The sequence below is a fragment of the Pristis pectinata genome, chromosome 7, assembly GCF_009764475.1.
Source record: "Pristis pectinata isolate sPriPec2 chromosome 7, sPriPec2.1.pri, whole genome shotgun sequence".
In the NCBI taxonomy this organism is placed as follows: domain Eukaryota; kingdom Metazoa; phylum Chordata; class Chondrichthyes; order Rhinopristiformes; family Pristidae; genus Pristis; species Pristis pectinata.
Window position 1 is genome coordinate 29,045,089 of NC_067411.1, and position 19,192 is coordinate 29,064,280.

At 41.1% G+C, this 19,192-nt stretch overlaps 1 protein-coding gene across 1 annotated transcript in view; it reads left to right on the top strand.

The window, feature by feature from the left end:
- LOC127572530 (trans-2,3-enoyl-CoA reductase-like) overlaps positions 1–19,192 on the top strand; it is a 76,836-nt gene that overhangs the window by 35,911 nt on the left and 21,733 nt on the right. Inside the window, exon 4 of the mRNA XM_052019897.1 lies at positions 12,776–12,879. Coding sequence (XP_051875857.1) covers positions 12,776–12,879 — 104 coding nt within the window. The remainder of the gene's footprint in view (positions 1–12,775; positions 12,880–19,192) is intronic.

The window sequence follows — 19,192 nt, forward strand, 5'->3', positions numbered from 1 at the left end:
TTGGGCCCATGCAGGCAAATGAGACGAGCATAGGTGGGCACCTCAGCAGCATGGACAAGCTGGAATGAAGGGTCTGTTTCCCTGCAGTATGACTGAGAATCTCTCAACCTTTTTACATCCCTGTTTTATAATGTTATTTATTCACATGCCACTAACCCTTACCCTCTCGATGTAATACTTGTGCACGTTTCATTTTTTTTGTTGATTCCTTCCTCTGGTTTACATGTATAAAACCTTTCAACATTGACATCTTCCTTGTTCAACTGAGGAAAAAATAGTTTATAACATCTTGCTGAGCTATAATACAACTGTTGAACATATGAAATGCTTTAAATCCCTCCATTTGTTTTTATTTGACCCTTTTTCTATGTAACAGATTTGGAACTTGGTTATACCTGTGCAGTCATAGAAAGTGTTAAAGTCCAATTTGCATCTGGGACTAACAGAAAGATTGTCCATTTAAATCAGATGTCCCAATAGGGACAACACAGGCATTATTATCTCATAATAGTGCTTCCATCAAACATTGACACTTATATTGTTGACATGATCCTATCCATTCATCTCGAGAGGAATTAGTTATCAGCATAGTCTAATAAATTTCCACTCAGGGTAGGAGGCATGAAGCAGTTAACTCATTTAACTGACAAACTTGTTGCCTGACTTCAAGCCAAGCAATAATTTCGGAAAGCTGCCTCATAACCCCTTCCTGTGGATGCAAATAGAAAGTAAAAGGTAAAGGGACAAGGAAGAAATGGAGAGCACTGCGAAGAGAAGAACAATTAAAAGGAAATTGCAGGGTTCTGGTTGATAAAGCCAGTGGAAGCCATGGAATACCAAAAACAATTATTGGTCAGTCCAGTAATCTGAGATTAGTTTTATTATTTTATTCATATTGAGATTTAAAAAAATACTGAATAATGAAATAGTCATTGGATTTTCAAATGCTGGCTATTATATAAAGGAGCTTAATGGTTTTCACCTAATGTTATCTCATTGAAATATCTCCACATAAGCTATATCCTCATGTATAGAAGTACATGATAATATCAGACCACAAGGGAGTTCCACTGTCACAGCTTCTGAGCTTTCTATTTTATAACTTGATACTGGCCAGTGCCAGGCCATTCTTGAGCCTACAACACAGGGAACATCTAGAGGATCACTGGAGATGAACTGAACTTTAAATCCAAGAGCATATGGAGGCCAGACACTGAGGGAGAAGTAGCCTTAATGATTAACAGTGAAATTCCTTTAATGATAAGAGTGAGTGTAATGGCAGCTAAGTCGGCACTGAAAACCTTACAGGTAGAATTAAAAATATAAATCTTTTAGACAGTTGTGAGAATTGTATGTAAGTTTGCTGATAGAAGCTGTGAATATATAAGTGCAGCAATTAGACGAGATAGTAGCAAACGGCTTTAATGTGCAATCATTACCATATTGTTTGGGAAAGCAAACAAACTCAGATCAGAAAGGGATCATGAATCTCTTGGTGTGTTGAGGTTAATTCCCTGCAACATGCAGGCACAGAAAGCTTCACTTACCTGAAGAGTACTGAATGGGACTGAAAACTATGAGATCATCAGCAAGCATGCTGACCTGCTGAAGGTAAGGTCACTGCTAAAGCAGCTGAGGACTCCTCCTTGAGAAACTCTTGCTCCTTGCTGGGGTGGAGCTGATTTATGTTTAATAACAATGATATTCTATTTCAGCTAGACATTACTGCATTCAGTTTTTCACTGATTCCCTTTGGGTTTACTTCTACTACAATTCCTAATCCATTAAACTCTTTATTGGACTAGGGTTGATGGTAATGGAAGATGAGTGAAGAATTCTATTGCCGCTGAAGGTCTATAGTATGTCATGGATGAATATAGTGGAGCTGTTAGGTTTGATTGAAGTCATCCCATTAAGCCCTGTGGTTCCATCACACAACCATGTTGGTGAGGCCACACTTGGAGTATTATGTTCAGTTTTGGTTACCCTGCTATATGAAAGATGTCATTAAGCTAGAAAGAGTGCAGAGGAGATTTACGTGGATATTGCCGAGACTTGAGGGGATGAGTAATGGAGAGAGGTTGAGCAGGCTAGGACTTAATTCACTGGAGGATAGGAGAATGAGAGGTGATCTTATAGAGGTGTATAACATCATGAGGGTCATAGATAGATAGGGTGAATGCACATGGTCTTTTTCCCACAGTTGGGGAATCAAGAACTAGAGGGCATAGGTTCAAGGTGAGAGGGGAAAGATTTAAATGGGACCTGAGGGAGGAAGTGGTTGAGGCAGGTACAATAACAACATTTAAAGGACACTTAGAGAGGGAGATGGATGGGAAAGGTTTAAAGAGATATGGGCCAAACATGAGCAAATGGGACTAACTTATAGGAATCTTGGTCAGCATGGATGAGTTGGGCTGAAGGGCCTGTTTCCATGCTGTATGACTCATGATGCTGCACGGAGAGTGTTCCAAGTGTGGCTAACGGACTTGATGACCGCCCTGTCTGAGGCCATCAAGGACAGTTCACTTGTGAGAAGTGAGTTAGTGAGCTACTCTCTCCAGAAGGACCAATTCTGTCTCTTTAACCTACAAAGCATTGTCAGGTCGGTCGGTCGGTTTGTGGTGAGGGACACTGAAGACACCAGAGGAGAGTTTGGTGATGGTCGATAGAATGTGAGTGATGCTCAGTAGCTGAGGGGGCACAGCAGGCAGTAATCATTAACAAGTTTCTTTGCCTGAGATTTAACCAGACACCAGGAGATATAATAAAGTCAATGTTGAGATTGCCAGGGAATATTTCATTGTGCCCTCACCTCTGATGGATCCATCTGTTGGTGAGATATAACAGCAGTGGTGGGGTGTTGACAGAACAGTATAATTCTGTGAGTGTGATTACATCAGGCTGTCACTTGATTTGTCCTTCGACAGCTCTCCCAACATGGACACATGTTCCCAGAAAGCAAAGTCTATTGTGGTTTGTGTGTGTACTCCTGAACCCGGTGCTCTGTTTGGCTTTCTTGTATGATTGCTTTCTCATTCGCAGATTGATATGACAGTGGGCACTAGGCTACTTCAGAGGGGTGTAAGACCACAGTGCCACTTGGTCAGTCACAGACTGGCTGGATGGGGTAAGGACGGCAGATTAGCCTTCCTAAAGGTAATTAGTAAAGCTAACAGGATTTTAGAATATCCTGATAATTTTATGGCCATCATTACAGTTATTGGGTTTTTTTAAATTCCAATTTGCTCAATTCACTGATTTTTAAATTTCTTGGCTATCATGATGGGATTTGAACTCACATCTCTTGATCATTTGTCCAGGCATCCAAACTACTAATCCAGTAACATAGTCATTATGTTATTGTACTTGCATCTCCTGCTGGTTTGACGATACAGGTTGGGAGATTCGATCCTGCTACCACCTCCCAATCATCAACAACAACCCCCTCCAGAACTCCTCCACATAAAATACTGACATCTCTCATATTGATGTTCAATCCTCATGTACTAAGAGCCATTATTGTTGGTACACAGCAGGAGATTGTGCTTTGTGAGAAGAAAGTACTTTTAAAATTTCCACCAGGCAGAGTTACACTATAAATTAATAAATTGTTGCTGAATCAGTAGAAACTGTTTTATTTCAATAAGGGTGCAACCAATTAAAATTTTGTGCACTAAAAATGTGCTACTAAGTTCTAATTTCTTTTGCCTATAAATGGTTTTATTGATCAATATATTCCTGGGTTGGTTCTGTACCTCATTAATACAAAGAATTTTTTGAAGTTGCATTATTTTCTGAGTTTTCCACAATGATTTTAAAAAAATCAATTGGCACTTTATATTTAACAACTGATCTGATGAATCACCCAGCACAAAACAAACCATCTGCTACACTGACAGATAAAAATACATGCACTCCGCAGAAATTTTTAGAAAGCACAGGACTCAAATATATATTTTTAAAATAATCATATTTTTGCATTGACATTTTTATTTATCAAATATTCAAGCAATAATTTAAAAACATTAATAATCAAGGGAAGAACAAACATGGCCTGGATTCTGTAGGGTGATATCAGTGTTTCTCTGCATAGCTATTGATATTTGACTGTTCAGCTCTATGATTTTGGGATTTCTGCATGAACACATGCATCCTGAATTCGCAGTCAGTGGTTCCCCACTTGGTAAGCTATACCTTAATGACAAACACCATAAGTACATGACTCTGCAGCCGTTCTCCAAGTCTTCTAATGGGAAATCAATACAATTAGACTATACCTGATTAGACTACTGCAGGCAGTGTGATCATTTTCATTTCAGTGTCAGGAAATGGCGAGTTTTGTCTTTATTATTGTTGTGCGTTTAGATTTTCACCTTTACTAACTTTATATGTTTAATGGTTTAATAATTTTTGAATGTCAAAAACATGTTTTAAGTGTCTGAGATGGTTCAAGCTAAAGCTATTGTGTCTGACAGTACTGATCATGTTGGCTCATCCAGGGAATGTGGCCTCAGCAGCTATCAAAATGAATATTATTCTCTATTTGTGGTGGGGCTTGCTGTATGACCCAACAACCCCTACAAGACAGTACTACATTGAGGAAGGCCTTGTTAATGAGTCATAGAGCACAGAAACAGGCCCTTTGGCCCAACTGGTCCATGCTGACTGAGATTCCTATCTAAGCTGGTCCCATTTGCCTGCATTTGGCCCATATTCCTCTAAAACCTTTCCTATCCATGTACCTGTACAAATACCTTTTAAATGTTGCTAATGTATCTGCTTCAACCACCTCCTCTGGCAGCTTACTCCATATACTAACCACCCTCTTGGTGAAAAAGTTGCCCTTCAGGTTCCTATTAAATCTCTCCCCTCTTACTTTAAACCTATGCCCTCCAGTTCTTGTTGCAGAGGGCTTAGCCATGAAGGATCTAGATGGTTTTCCACTACAACCCTCAGATGCCTAGATCGTTCCAGGTAAGTACTAACTTTATTTGGCCTGGGTGGGCTGCTTGCTGCCAGCTTTGAAGTCTAGCCCAGTCACAACACAATTCATAGTTGTAAGGCCTCCTACTTATTGTCAGTTATTTACCAAGATAAAGTCATCTGTATGGGCAGTGAGTAGAACAGCTGCTTCACGGTCCTGGTTCGATCCTGACCTTGAGTGCTGTCTCTGTGGAGTTTGCACACAGACAGCTCCCAGTGACTGCATGGGCTTTCCAGGGCTACTTTGGTTTCTCCATACATCCCAAATACATGCAGGTTGGCAGGCTAATTGACCAATGTAACTTGCCCCTAATGTGTAGATGAGTGGTTGAATCTGGGGGAGTTGATGGGAATGTTGGGAGAATCAAAACAAAGGATTAATATAAATGGGTGCTTGCTGGTCCATGCAGTCTTGGTGGGTCAAAAGGCCTGTTTCCTTGCTATATGACTCTGTGACATAGTGGTAATCCACGCTGATTAATTAAGCTTTCCAACTGTCATTGTGACCTTCCATCTGTGTTGGTGTGTGACCCCTTGTTCACATCTCCAAGTTCCTCAACCTGAACTGCCGAGCTTTCTTCTCCATTCAAATCCTCATTCAAATTGTTGCATCTTGCTATAAAGTCAAGGTGGTATGCAATAATAAGAACAGTATGTGTGACTTTAAACTGACAACTGAATTACCTCTGATACAACAGCAATTACTGCAGATGCTGGAAATTGGAAATAAAAACGGAAAGTATGGTATGTTCATTAGGTAAGGCATCACCAGCAGACAGACAAATGGAGTTAATACTTTAGGCTGATATTATGATTATAGATCAGTGACATGAACTTTTAACCCTTATTTTCTCTCCACAGATGCTGCCTCACCTGTTAAGTATTTATGGCATCTTCCAAATATGTTACTGAATTATGTCATAGTTCAATTATACACACTTCCAAACACCACTTCATCTGAAGGCGACATTTAATCTTCCTTCTTTGTGACAAATGCTCCAAGAAGTCGAGTTCTTTACTTTTCATGGTGGAAAAGAGGCTTTTTCATGCACTAAAAATGTTTAGGGGTTTGAATACATGAGTTCTTATTGTTATACAGCCTTAGGAATTCTATATTCTCAGCTTTTGGCTGAAGGAAAACATTCTCCCAGCATCTACCTAGTCAAGTTCCTCAAAAATTTAATATTTTTGCAATGAGGCTGCCTCTTATTCTTTGAATCTGCAGGGTACATAGACAGGCCTAGTCAAATCACTCCTCATGAATGTTTTTTTAGCCAGTTTGGAAATGGTTTGGATTCAGCTGGAACCGTCCTTTACTGCCCTGCCTGATCCAACATTTTACATTGCTTACTACAGCATGCATCCAACATTTTTTTCTTTAGTTAAATTACTAGAGCTTAATGTGATCAAGTGTTAGCTCTTCCAGTTCTGTGGCTGGGTTGCGGGAGAAGTTCCGCCTCTGCCAGTACAACAGTTTGGAGACGGGCAGTCAGATGTTCAAGGTCAAGTTTATTGTCATAGGCATATATACCCAGAGCATAAATGACATGAAAATTAGCATTTTGCAGCATCAGCACAATGCGTTACCAACATGACAAACATGTTAACACACACTTAAATTAACACAAATTATACATAATGTACATGACAAAATAAACATAATGACATGAGTGCAAGTTGAGAGAGAGAAAAGTAATAAATACAGTCTAAAGTGGTGTTAGGGTGTTGAACAGTGCCCAGGGTTGCTAGCACAGTGGGACTGACATCAGAGGCTGAATGTTCTGGATCTGTGCTCTGAGCATAGTCCTGTTCAACATGGATGCAAACCAGATATGTCAGAGGTCCTTGGGTAAAGTAGGAGAGAAAGAGATGGGCTGTTTAGTTCAAGATAAGAATACATTTACCTCTTCTGTTGGAAAAGGAGATATTTCTATTATAAACAGAGGTGTGATATTGTATGTTATCTTGGAGACTAGAAAATGTGTAAATGCAACATGGCAGATCATGCTACTGATATCACCATGACTGTCTGACACTGCCTTCTGCTGTATACATTGATGTGTATGCAGAAGGTATTAAATGTGACACAAAAGTGAGGAAAAGAAACTTCTCTCAATAAATGCATTTCAAGATTTCTCATCCCCATGCACCTCAACAGTAATTAGGAGAACAATAGTCATCTGACTTCAATATTAATGGTTGAGTCATCATTTCAAGACTACCAGGAGAAATTAAAGTCTCCAAGCTATAACTTGACCAAAGTGTTTAACATTTTTTATTTATTGCAAAATTATAACAGCTTTCAGTGAGAAATACTTACAAAGGTGTTGTATAACAAACACTAAAATGTAAATACTTCTAAATAAATGTAAGGAGATTAAAAAAAGTAAAGTCTGAATCGTTTGTTGTGTGATATATTCTTATACCTGTAATTAAAACTCTAAACTTTTTTTGTAGGAACTCCTAAGTGATAATCAAGTTCCAAAAATTCCCAAGTGCAGCAGATTTCTTTGCCTTAAGAGATAACAACGTTAGTATTAAGCAATAAATATGGCCCAGAGCCTCATGAATGTGTCAAGTAAGGAGTGGGTTGAAAATATGTTGCAGTAAAGTTTATTTCCTGGCATATACAGATTGTAGGTATTTATAGCTGCATCAGCACGCAGCTTGTACTGAGGTTCTGCTGGTGAATGGAACCGTCTTCAAATCATTTCCTGAGGACAGATTTGGAAATTCACCTTGGTGTGGTCCCCTGTTTGGCCCAGCCACTCATCTGGGTTTCACTACTAATTCAATGAGTGATTCCCTCTCTTAAATCTATTGGTTTGCATGTAGAAAAAGCATAGATTAGTGGTTCTTAGAAAATGTGATTTCCGGCAATTCACAACGTACAGCAAAGTGATCAGCTGTTCAGAACTTCTTATTTGGTATTTAAAAAAACCCAGAAAATGCTGGAAATACTCATTGGATCAGACATGATCTATGGAGAGAGAAACCTTTCAGCAGAACTGAAACATCAACACCTCTCCTGTGTCTCCATGTAACATTAACACTGTTTCTTTCTTCCTAGATACTGCTTGAATATTCCTAGCACTTTCTATTTTTATTTTGTTGTTGCACTGTGGTTTATGCTGGAATTGATACTCCAAAATTCCTAACAACTCAAATTAGGATTATTTCTCTAATAAAGGTCATCAACCTAAATGTTATCTCTGTTTCCCTTTCCATTGGTGCTGGCTGACCTGCTCAGTACTGTATTTCCATGAAAGTCATAGAGTCATAGATTTGTACAGCACAGAAACAGACCTTTCAGCCTTTTTGCTCACCGAAACCAATCCCATTTGCCTGCATTAGGACCATATCCTTCTATGCCTTGCCTATTTAAGTGCCTCCCCAAATGTCTCTTAAACGTAGTAACTTTATCTGATTCCACCACCTTCTTTGGCAGTGAGTTCCAGATATCAACAACTTTCTGTGTAAGACAAAACATTTACCCCTCAGATCTCCTTTAAAACTGCTTCCTCTCACCTTAAACCTATGCTTCCTTGTTTTTGATACCCCTACCATGGGGAAAAAGGACACTGATTATCTAGCCTATCTATGTCTCTTCTAATTTTATTTCCCTCTATCATGTCACCCAACAGCCTCCTTTGCTCAAGACAAAACGAGCCCAGCCTATCAAATCTCTCTCCATAACTAAAGTCCTCCAATCCTGGTGAATCTCGTCTGCACACTCTCCAGCGCAACCACATCCTTCCTGTGGTGTGGTGACCAGAACTGCACACAATACTCCAAGTGCAGTCTAACCAGCACGTTGTAAACTTGCAATGTAACATCCCAACTTTTATATTCAAGGCATGCAAGCTGTATGCCTTCAGCACCCAATCAACTGGTGCCACTCTCAGTGAACCATGGACTTAAACCCCAGGGTCCATCTGTACATCAACGTAACACCCTGCCATTTACTGTGTACGTTCTACTCTTACTTATCTTCCCAAAATGCATCACCTCACATGTCAGCATTAAATTCCATTTGCCAATGCTCTGCCTAGCTTTCCGATCTATATTCTGCTATAGCCTTCGACAACTTTCACTGTCTGCAACACCACCAACATCATTACCTGTCTTCCAGTCTATTGGCATCTCACCTATGGCATCTCAACTATGGCTAATGAATATGCAAAGATCTCCAAAAAGACCCCAGCTATCTCCTCATGAGTTTCCCATAGCAACCTGAGGTAGATCTCATCCCTTGCGCATCCCATGGCATCTAACACCTCCTCCTTCTTAATACTGACCTGCTCCAGATTATCCAGATACCCCTCCTTGAACGCACTATCTTCCATGTCTTTCTCTTTGGTGAGTACAGATGAGAAGTAGGACCTTGTCCACATTCCTTGGCTCCACACATAAATTAATCCTGTGCCTGCTAAGTGGATTCACTTTTGCCCAGGCCACTCCCTTGCTTGTGATATAGAACGTCTTGGGATTCTCCTTAATCTTTCTTGCCAAGGATATTTCATGGCTGCTTTTTACTCCTCTATTTTCTTTCTTAAGTCGTCAAGTCAATTCGAGCTTATTGTTATATGCACAAGTACATGTATGCACAGATGCAATGAAAAGCTTGCAGCAGTATCACAGGCTCTTACACACTCTATATTCCTGAAGAGACTCCCTCAATTCCAGTTGCCTATACTTGTCATATGTTTCCTTTTTTTTCACTCTGATCAAACCTTTAATGTCCTTTGTCATCCAAGGCTGCCAAATCTTGCCACCTTTGCCTTTCTCCCTTACTGGAACATGCTGGCCCTGAACTCTTACTAACTTTTAAAATACTCCCACTTGTCAGGGATTGTTTTACCCTGCTCCCAATCTACTTTCACCAGGTTCTGTCGGACGCTATTGAAATCGCCCTTCCCCCAACTCATGACCTTAACTTGAGGACTAACCTTACTCCTTTCCATTGCTGCCTTGAAACTTACAGAATTATGGTCACTGTTCCCAAAGTGCTTCCCCACCAACACCTCCACCACCTGCCCAGTTTCAGTTCCTAAGATAAGGTCGAGTACAATCCTGCCTCCAGTAGACCTCTCGACATACTGTCTCAAAAAAATCCTTCTGGGATGCAATTAACAAATTCCACCCCATCTAAATCCCTGGCACTTGAGGTAATCCCAGTCAATATTGGGAAAGTTAAATCCCTCACCACTGTAACCCTATTGTTTTTACACCTTACTTCTCTGTTCCTCTAATTCCTGTTGACTATTAAGAAGCTATGGTATAACCCCACCAAAGTAATCACCCCTCTCTAAATTCTACCCACATGGCATCATTAAATGATCCCTCCAGGATATCCTCTCTAAGTACCACCATAATATTCTTCCTCTTCAGCAGTGCCGACCTCCTCCTCTGTCACGTCTGAAACTTCCATACCCAGAGCATTAAGCTGCCAGTCCTGCTCTTCACTCAATCACGTTTCTGCAATTGCAGTAACAGCATAAGTCCACGTGTTGATCCATGCTCTAAGCTCACCTAACATACCCGCGAGTCTCCTTGCACTAAAGCAAATGCAGTTGAGCCAGCCAACCCTCTGATGCTCCGGACCTGCCTTGTTTACTCTACCTATTGGACTTGCTTGAGTTATCGTCCTCAGTTTACTCCCCACCCTCTGCACTGCTACTAAGCTTCCCATCCTCTTACCAAATTAGTTTAAGCCCTCTCGAGTAGCATGAACAAATTTGTCTGTGAGGATATCAATCCCCTTCTGGTTTCGGTGCAACCTGTACTTCTTGTACAGGTCCCACCTGCCCCAGAGGTGATCCCAATAATCCAAGTACCTAAAGCTCTCATTCCTGCACCAGCTCTTTAGCCACACATTCATCTATTCTATCCTTCTACTTCTACCCTCGCCAACATGTGGTACAGGGAGTATCCCAAGATTACATCCCTTGAGGTCCTGCTTTTTAACCTTCTGCCTAAGTCCCAAAATTCACCTTGCAGGACCTCATCCCTCTTTTGCGGTAATGTAGTGGTTAGTGTAACGCAATTACACCGCCAGCGACCCAGGTACAATTCCGGCCACTGTCTGTAAGGAGTTTGTGCGTTCTCCTCATGTCTGCATGGGTTTCCTCCGGGTACTCTGGTTTTCTCCCATATTCCAAAGACGTGTGGGTTAGGAAGTTGTGGGCATGGTATTTTGGTGCCAGAAGTCTGGCGACACTTGCAGGCTGCCCCCAGAACACTCTACATTAAAGATGCACTTCACTGTGTGTTTTGATGTACATATGACTAACAAAAACATCTTATCATTATGACCAACATGTGCTGCGATCTTGGGCTGTTCTCCCTCCCCCTCAGAATGTTCTGTACCAGCTCCAAGACATCCCTGACCCTGGCACCAGGGAGGCACACACACCATTCTGGAATCTCGCCCTCAACCACAGAAACACCTGTCTGTTCCTCCTTCTCATGAATTCCCCACCTCAACTGCTCACCTTGACTTTTCCCTGCCCTGCTGTGCACCAGAGCCAACCATGGTGCCACCATCTTGATTGCTGCAGCTGCTGTCCTCTGAGAGATCATTCCTCCCCAATAGTATCCGAACATGGTGTACCTGCTTGAGAGGGGAATGACCCCAGGGACTCCTTCACTGACTGCCCTTCCTGGTGGTCATTCATCTCCTCTCTGTCTGTACCTGTGGAGTGACCAATTCAGTAAACATACTATCTACCACATTTTCCAAACCCCAGATGCTCCACAGTGAATCCAACCAGAGCTTCAACTGCTCCATGTAGTCTGCCAGGAGCTGCAGCTGGACACACTTCCTGCAGGTTGTTGTTACCAAGGATGTTGGGAATGTCCCTAATCTTCCACATCCTGCAGGAGGAGCAGACCACTGCCTTGGCTTCTATATTCCCAGTCCCTTCTACTAAGAAATAGAAAATAAAAACCTACATTCTGTGTTTAAAAGCCTCGCTTGGTCACTCCCCCCCCTCCTCACCAAAGCCCACAGTTTGGCTTCAACAGCAGGACTTCCATCCCACAGCCACTCACAAAATGGCCACTCCCACTCTACCTGTCTCTCTCATACTTCTCGCTTGCTGAAGATCACACAGGTGCTTGGCGTTCCCTCTGCCATCTCGAGACCTCACCTCACTTACTCACTCAGTCTTGCAACACCTTCTGTTTATATTTCAGATTTCCAGCATCCACAGATTTTTGATTTTCACTTATGACAACAGCCACAAATTGGGACTTATTTTGGGGCCAGAATGCAGAAAAAGATAATTAATTCTAATGTCATATGTAAATTTATAGTCCAGGATCGTACTGTGAAGTAGGATCCCCAAAGGAAATTCCTAATCATACACCCAACTGCTGATTATGGAGTGGGTATTCATGTGAAAAAGTTAGTAATTCATGATTTTTTAAAAAATAATTTGAGAATCAACAGCATAAAATTAGATCCCTCATTCCAGTTGATTCATGTCGGTGTTTATACTCCCTAGGTATTTCCTCCAATTTAGCTCAACTCTTCCCACTTCACTTCTTTATCCTTCCTGAATGCAGTCAGGCCTCTCTAATAGTTCCTGCTTTGAATCTTAACCTTTCCTTGAGGATGAGATTATGGAGCCTTAAAGACTCCTCAGTTTTGTCATTGAAGTATTCTAGGGTAAGATGTTAATTTATTTCAAGAGGTTATCACAATCCCTTGATTGGATTGGTCACTCTGCCTTTACTGAAGTGACGACACAAGCATGATGTTGTCCTTGGTCTTGCCTGTTCACAGATGGTCCTCTACTGAAGGAAACCAAAGTCATTAAGAGCCTTGCAGCCTCCTCCATTATTACATTATACTTCAGAGACCTGGGGACACAGATAAACTGGACTACGGTAAGTTTCAAATGCACTGGGGCAGTGTTTCCAAAGGAGAACTCGAGGCCAGAAGGTCATCATTTGTAAGTGTTAGAAGATGTGACATTTTCTTCACTGGATTCTGCATGTTGCATATTTTTAACAATATGTTGAGGTTCTAATTTATGCAGAGATTTAAGTGATATTTTGGAATTACTTGCTATAAGCATTCTACAGGAAATAAAACTCTTGTTTCTAATGTGTCCATTTGTAAGGCAGTGAAAGGGCAGCTGACCCATCTTGCCTGATGCAGATAGTATGTTCCCATGAGTATCGGATCAGGACACTACCTACTGCTGGATATAGATCATGTCCCAGAAGAAGTGAGAAACAAGGTGAACAATCACTGTTCTAATAGGAGAAATACAATATGGAAAAATATCCTTTTAATTCTCTTAGATGTTCAAAATTATTTCAAGACACCATTGGCTGTGGATCTATGTGGATTATTTGGACAGGTACATGGATAGGAAAGGGTTAGAAGGATATGGATCAAATGCAGTCAAATGGGACTAACTTAGATGGGCATCTTGTTCAGTGTGGACAGGTTGAGCTGAAGGGTCTGCTTTCATGCTGTATAACTCTGACTCCAATCTTATCACAATATTACAGAAGTTGATTGTACTGGAGAGGCTGCAGGGGAAATTTACAAGGATGTTGCCAACACTGGAAAATTGTAACCATAAGTAGAGATTGAAAAAGCTACTGTTGATTTCTTTACAAAAGACAAGGATGAGGGAAGATTTAATTAAGATGTGTAAAACTATGAAGGATCAAGAGTAATTAGGAAAGAATTGGTGTCAGACTTATGCTATGAATGGTAAGGCACTAGGGAGTGTAATGGAACGAAGTGACCAAGGAGTACAAGTGTATAGTTCATCGAAAGTGGCATCACAAGTAGACAGGGTGGTGAAAAAAGGTGTTCAGCACACTGGCCTTCATCAGTCAGGGCAATGATTGTAGGATATGGGACATTATGTTGCAGTTGTATAAGGTGAGGCCTCACTTGCAGTACTGTGTACAGTTTTGGTCACCCTGTTATAGGAAAGACATGGTTAAACTGGAAAGACTGCAGAAGTGATTTACGAGGATAATGCCAGGACCAGAGGACCTGAGTTATAGGGAATGGTTGGTTAGGCTAGGTCTTTATTCCTTGGAACGTAGGGGAATGAGGGAATATAGAATATCTTATAGAGTTTTTAAAATTATGAGAGGCATAGATAAGGTGGATAGTAACAGTCTTTTCCCCCAGAGTAGGGGAGTCCAAAACTAGGGGGCATAGGTTTAGAATGAGAGGGGAAAGATTTAAAAGGGACCTGAGGTGAAACTTTTTTACACAGAGGGTGGTGACTCTATGGAACGAGCTGCCAGAGGCAGTGGTTGAGGCAGGTACAATGGTATCATTTAAGAAGCACTAGGATCAGGACATGGAGGGGAGGGGCTTAGAGGGATATGGCCTGAACGCAGGAATTTCGGACTAACTGGGTGGGCACTATGGTTGTTATGGACTTGGGCTGAAGGGCCTGTGCTTCATTGCTCTATGACTCTAGTATCCTTATCTGAGGGGTCAAAAACCAGTGGGCATGGATTTGAAGTAATTGGTAGAAGGATTAGAGTGAGGATGAGGTAAATATTTTCATCCAGAGGATGGTAGAGTCCTGGAACTCACTATTCCAAAAGGTGGTAGAGACATAAATCCGCATCATATTTAAAACTTATTTGGGTGTGTGCTTGAAGAGACCTGGCCAACAGGGCTATGGACCTAATACTGGAAGGTGGCATCAGGTTGGGTAGCTCGTTATTTTACTGGCACAGTTATGATGGATCAAATGGCCTCCTTTTTCTATGATTCTATGATTTTATTTCTGACTCACTCAAGAATGAGTCCACATTTCCCTTTTAGGAATAGATAGATTATAAAAACACAAATGGGAAGCTTAATCCCCCCCAAAAAATACACTGGAGGGTTTTGTGTCAATAGGCAACCTGTCCTTGTTTGCTGGAAAAGGATATGCAGACATCCATGCAATGCTTTGATCAATTCTGTGCTGCATAGGGTTATGCATTCTTAATCATTCTCTTTGTGGGACATGTCTCATTGCATCACCTCTTCAGCAAGCATTGTATGCCACTTTCTGTGCCATGTAGAACAATCTGTGTTGCAACTCATTTCAGCTCATTATTCAGAATATCCCCAGATAATCCTTTATCCATGCATTGTGGATGTTCTGGAGAAACATCACACAAATGGAATAAATGCTTTTTACATTATTGTCTGAAGTTTCTCCAGGGCTACCGCTGAACTTTCCGTGGATGGATAGGAAAAAAAATCCCAGTGTCACAAGAGGCCAGAGCTTCAGGCTCAGGAATGTGTGTCAGTGTCAGCCTGTCCTTGTTGTCTGTGGAAGGTCTACAGAGGGATCATTAATCATATCTGTAGGGAGTAATTCCTTTCTCCTAGCAGCTAACCTTGGATTCTGCTTTAGAGATGGTATGTGAGAATCAGAGCAAACTGAACTCTGCTTGGTCAGAGCAGACTTTGATTATCTAAAGTAATGGGGTACTCCAGTGCAATCTGAGCACTCATACAGGTGCCCATTGAAATGTCTGATCCTATAGGATCTCTCGTTTAATGCTTGGAGGGGAAATGAACAGCTCAAAGCATCTGGTAGGATTTACCCAGTGAGGGAATGGATGTCACTGTCCCTCTGGCCAAGAATCACCTCTGATGTAAAGTATGTTACAGCATATAGGATACCTTCATTGATTTTGATAGTAAGGGAAGAAATCCTCCAACTGAAATATGTTGTGAACTCTTCAACTGAGGAGCTTCTGTCTTCTCTGTCAAAAACCTAATCTGATACCTTTGTGAAGGAAGGACTCATTTTTTTCCCCATTTCAAGACCAAGGTAGTCTTATAAAAATGCTGGTTTTGACTGCTGTGATGTGACTTGCAAACCATGCAGCAGGACTCATCCAGACTTTGTCTTTAAGTAATGTTTCTTGCTTTACTTATCACAGAACCCTCCAACCATCCTCTGGGACTATAACATCTGTCTTATTTCAAAAATTTGAAAAGAATTTGGGAATCAAGTAATTCCTGGCTGATGGTAGATTCAAATTCATTGCCCACTAAGAAACATTCAATAAACAGATGAAAAAAAATGGATTCTAAATTACTATTCATCACTATTTATACTCCAGTTTCTGTAATGGGACAAAACATTAATGGCTCATGACTTCTTTTTGGTTGCAAGCCTGAGGTCTGACTTAGTTGCATCTGCCGATGTCCTCCAGGTGTGAAGTTAGCTCATGTTTGGATAGTTAGTTGGAGGGAACCTCAGTAAGTGGCCTCACTGTGTGGTGCCCACCTGACCCATGCATGGCAGCCATACACTACAGCCAGCACACATCTGCCCTTGCATTGAAACTAACAACTTCATGGTGATTGGAGCTCAAAGTTTTGGGGGAGGAGATGGCCAGTATAGCTGACTCTTATCTCCAGCCTCCATCTCCTCAGTAAGAAAGTAAAGATGGTCGACCTGGTAGACCCTTTTTATTTGTAATTTCTTTGCCCAGTGGGGACCATGGATGAATTTATTATGAGTTCACTCATTTGGCACCCCTGCTGGTGTACGTGGTATTCCTAACTGAGAAGCAGGAGGGGGAAGCTCCAAACATAGGGAGTGTCTACCCAATATTTGCTCCTCTAACCCCACCATACATCTGCTATCAAGAGCATTGCCTTGGATATTTGTTTTACTGATTTATGAACTGTTATTAAACTTTTGCACAAGTTATCTGTTTAAAGAGTCACGGAGAAACCAGCAGTGAGCTTTCACTGACAGTTTCACCATTTCCTTAACACTTTAAAAACTTTAGCCAATTATCAGATTATTGATTAGACACCTATTTTTCTGGTTGTTTTTCTTTTAGAGAAGTGATCTCAACAAAATACTCCATTACAAAGAGAGTTAAGGAAATCCTACAGGGCTAAGTTGGCATTAAAGACTGAAGCAGATATATGACATTATTGTTAAAAAAAGGGAAACTTTTTTTGTTAAATAGTAACATTTAAGTTGAATAAAATGTTAATATTGGCAGAAATTGCTGAGTATCGGTATTGGTTTATTATTGTCACTTGTACCGAAGTGAAAAAATTGTCTTGCATACCAATCGTACGGGTCAATTCACTACACAGTGCAGTTACATTGAGTTAGTACAGAGTGCATTGAGGTAGTACAGGTAAAAACAATTAACAGTACAGAGTAAAGTGTCACAGCTACAGAGGAAGTGCAGTGCAGGTAGACAATAAGGTGCAAGGTCACAACAAGGGATAGAAGCTGTCCTTGAGCCTGGTGATATGTGCAGCATATTGATCAGTGGCATGGATGATGCTAAAAACATCCCAATAATTGTTGAAAATCAGGGTAGAAAGTGAGGGGAGTAATTTAAAACAAATATTATCAGAGTTAAAATAGACAAACAGTTCAAAAGTCTAGCAAGTCCACTGGACCTGATGGCTTGCACCCTCCACTCTTCAAACAACTGAGGGTGGGGATAATGAATGCAGAGCTTGTGATCTTCCAAAGTTCCTTTGATTGTTGGAAGGTTCCCAGTGGACTGGAAATGTGGGAATGTACCACCCCATTTTGAGAAAGGAATGAGAGAAAGACAGGAAGCTATTGGGCAAATGCCATTGGAAAAATAGCTGGAAACTATTATTAAGAAGGTAGTGGTAGGACATGTAGAAAATCATAAGACCATCAAACAGGGTCAACATGATTTTATGGAAACGAAATTGTGCTTAACAATTTCTTGGTGTTGAGGATATAACAGAAACACAAGTAATACTACCTGGTACCATTTTAAGACTTGAAGGATGTGACCAATTGCCCTCTGAATACAGAAGCTTCCAATGACTGTCTTGCTTTGGAGGGAAAACTACTGGGAAATGATGCCTTGCAGAATGTAAATTGGCAGTGAATGGCACAGGGGGCTGCAGATAATGCAGCTGTCTCATAGCTTGAACTACCCTGGTTTGATCCTGTCTCTGTGCTGTGTGGAGTTTACACGTTCTCCCTACGACCCTAGGGGTTTCCTCTGGGTTCTCTGGTTTCCTCCCTAAGGCATGCTTTGTGTTAAGTGAATTGGATAAATAAATTACTCCTGGTGTAGATGGCAGGGGAATTGGGACTGGGTGTCAATGAGCATGAATGAGAGAATATATTAAAGGGGAGTAAGTGAGGGAATGGGATTGCTCTGCGAGCTAGCATAGGAGGAGATCCATCGATTCTAATTAGAACACAGAACATAGAACAGTACAGCACAGGAACAGGCCCTTCAGTCCACCATGTCTGTGCCAAACACAATGCCAACTTAAAACAAATCTCTTCTGCCTTTACATTATCCATATGCCTCCATTCCCTGCATATTCATGTGTCTACCTTACAGCCCCTTAAATGCCACTATCCTATTTCACTCTCCACTACCACCCCGGCAGTCTGTTTTTATTAAAAAATAACTTGCCTCACACATCTCCTTTAAACTATCACCCTCTCACCTTAAATGCATATCCTCTAGTACTTGATATTTCTACCCTGAGCAAAAGATTTTGACTGTCTACCCTGTGATTTGCATAATTTTATAAACTTCTATCAGGTCTCCCCTCAGCCTCTGACGCTCCAGAGAAAACAACCCATGTTTATCCAACCTCTCCTGATAGCTTATGCCCTCTAATCCAGGCAGCATCCCAGTAAACCTCTTCTGCACCCTCTCCAAAGCCTCCTCATCCTCCCTACAATGGGGCAACCAGATTTGTACACAATACTTTAAGTGCAGCTGAACCAAAGCTTCATATAGCTACAACATGACTTCCTTACTTCAAATTTCCAGGCCACCATTTTATTCCTTGATAGATCTTAGTAAGATATTTTTGTAAAATATTTCTTCCTCACATGGTAGATGACTAATATTTTAGAAAGGGTTAAGAAAAGTAAGCTAGATTAATTCCAAACTTGGAGCACATTACTTATTTAGAAAGCCTCTTCGATGTGGAACCCTGAACTTCAGAGAAACGTAGGCTGATGGTTGATTTGGCTGGGGTTTATTGGATGGTTCTGGGAAAGGACTGCCATTGTGTAAACAGCTTATTTCAACTAATAAATTAGGGATGACCGTAAGTTAGAATGTAAGGCCAGAAACAATTGAGATGGCAGGAATTTATTCTTGCCCAAGAGTGTAATGTTTGACTGGAATTGATAGTGATCTTGTGAAGAGGTCTACTTGGTTA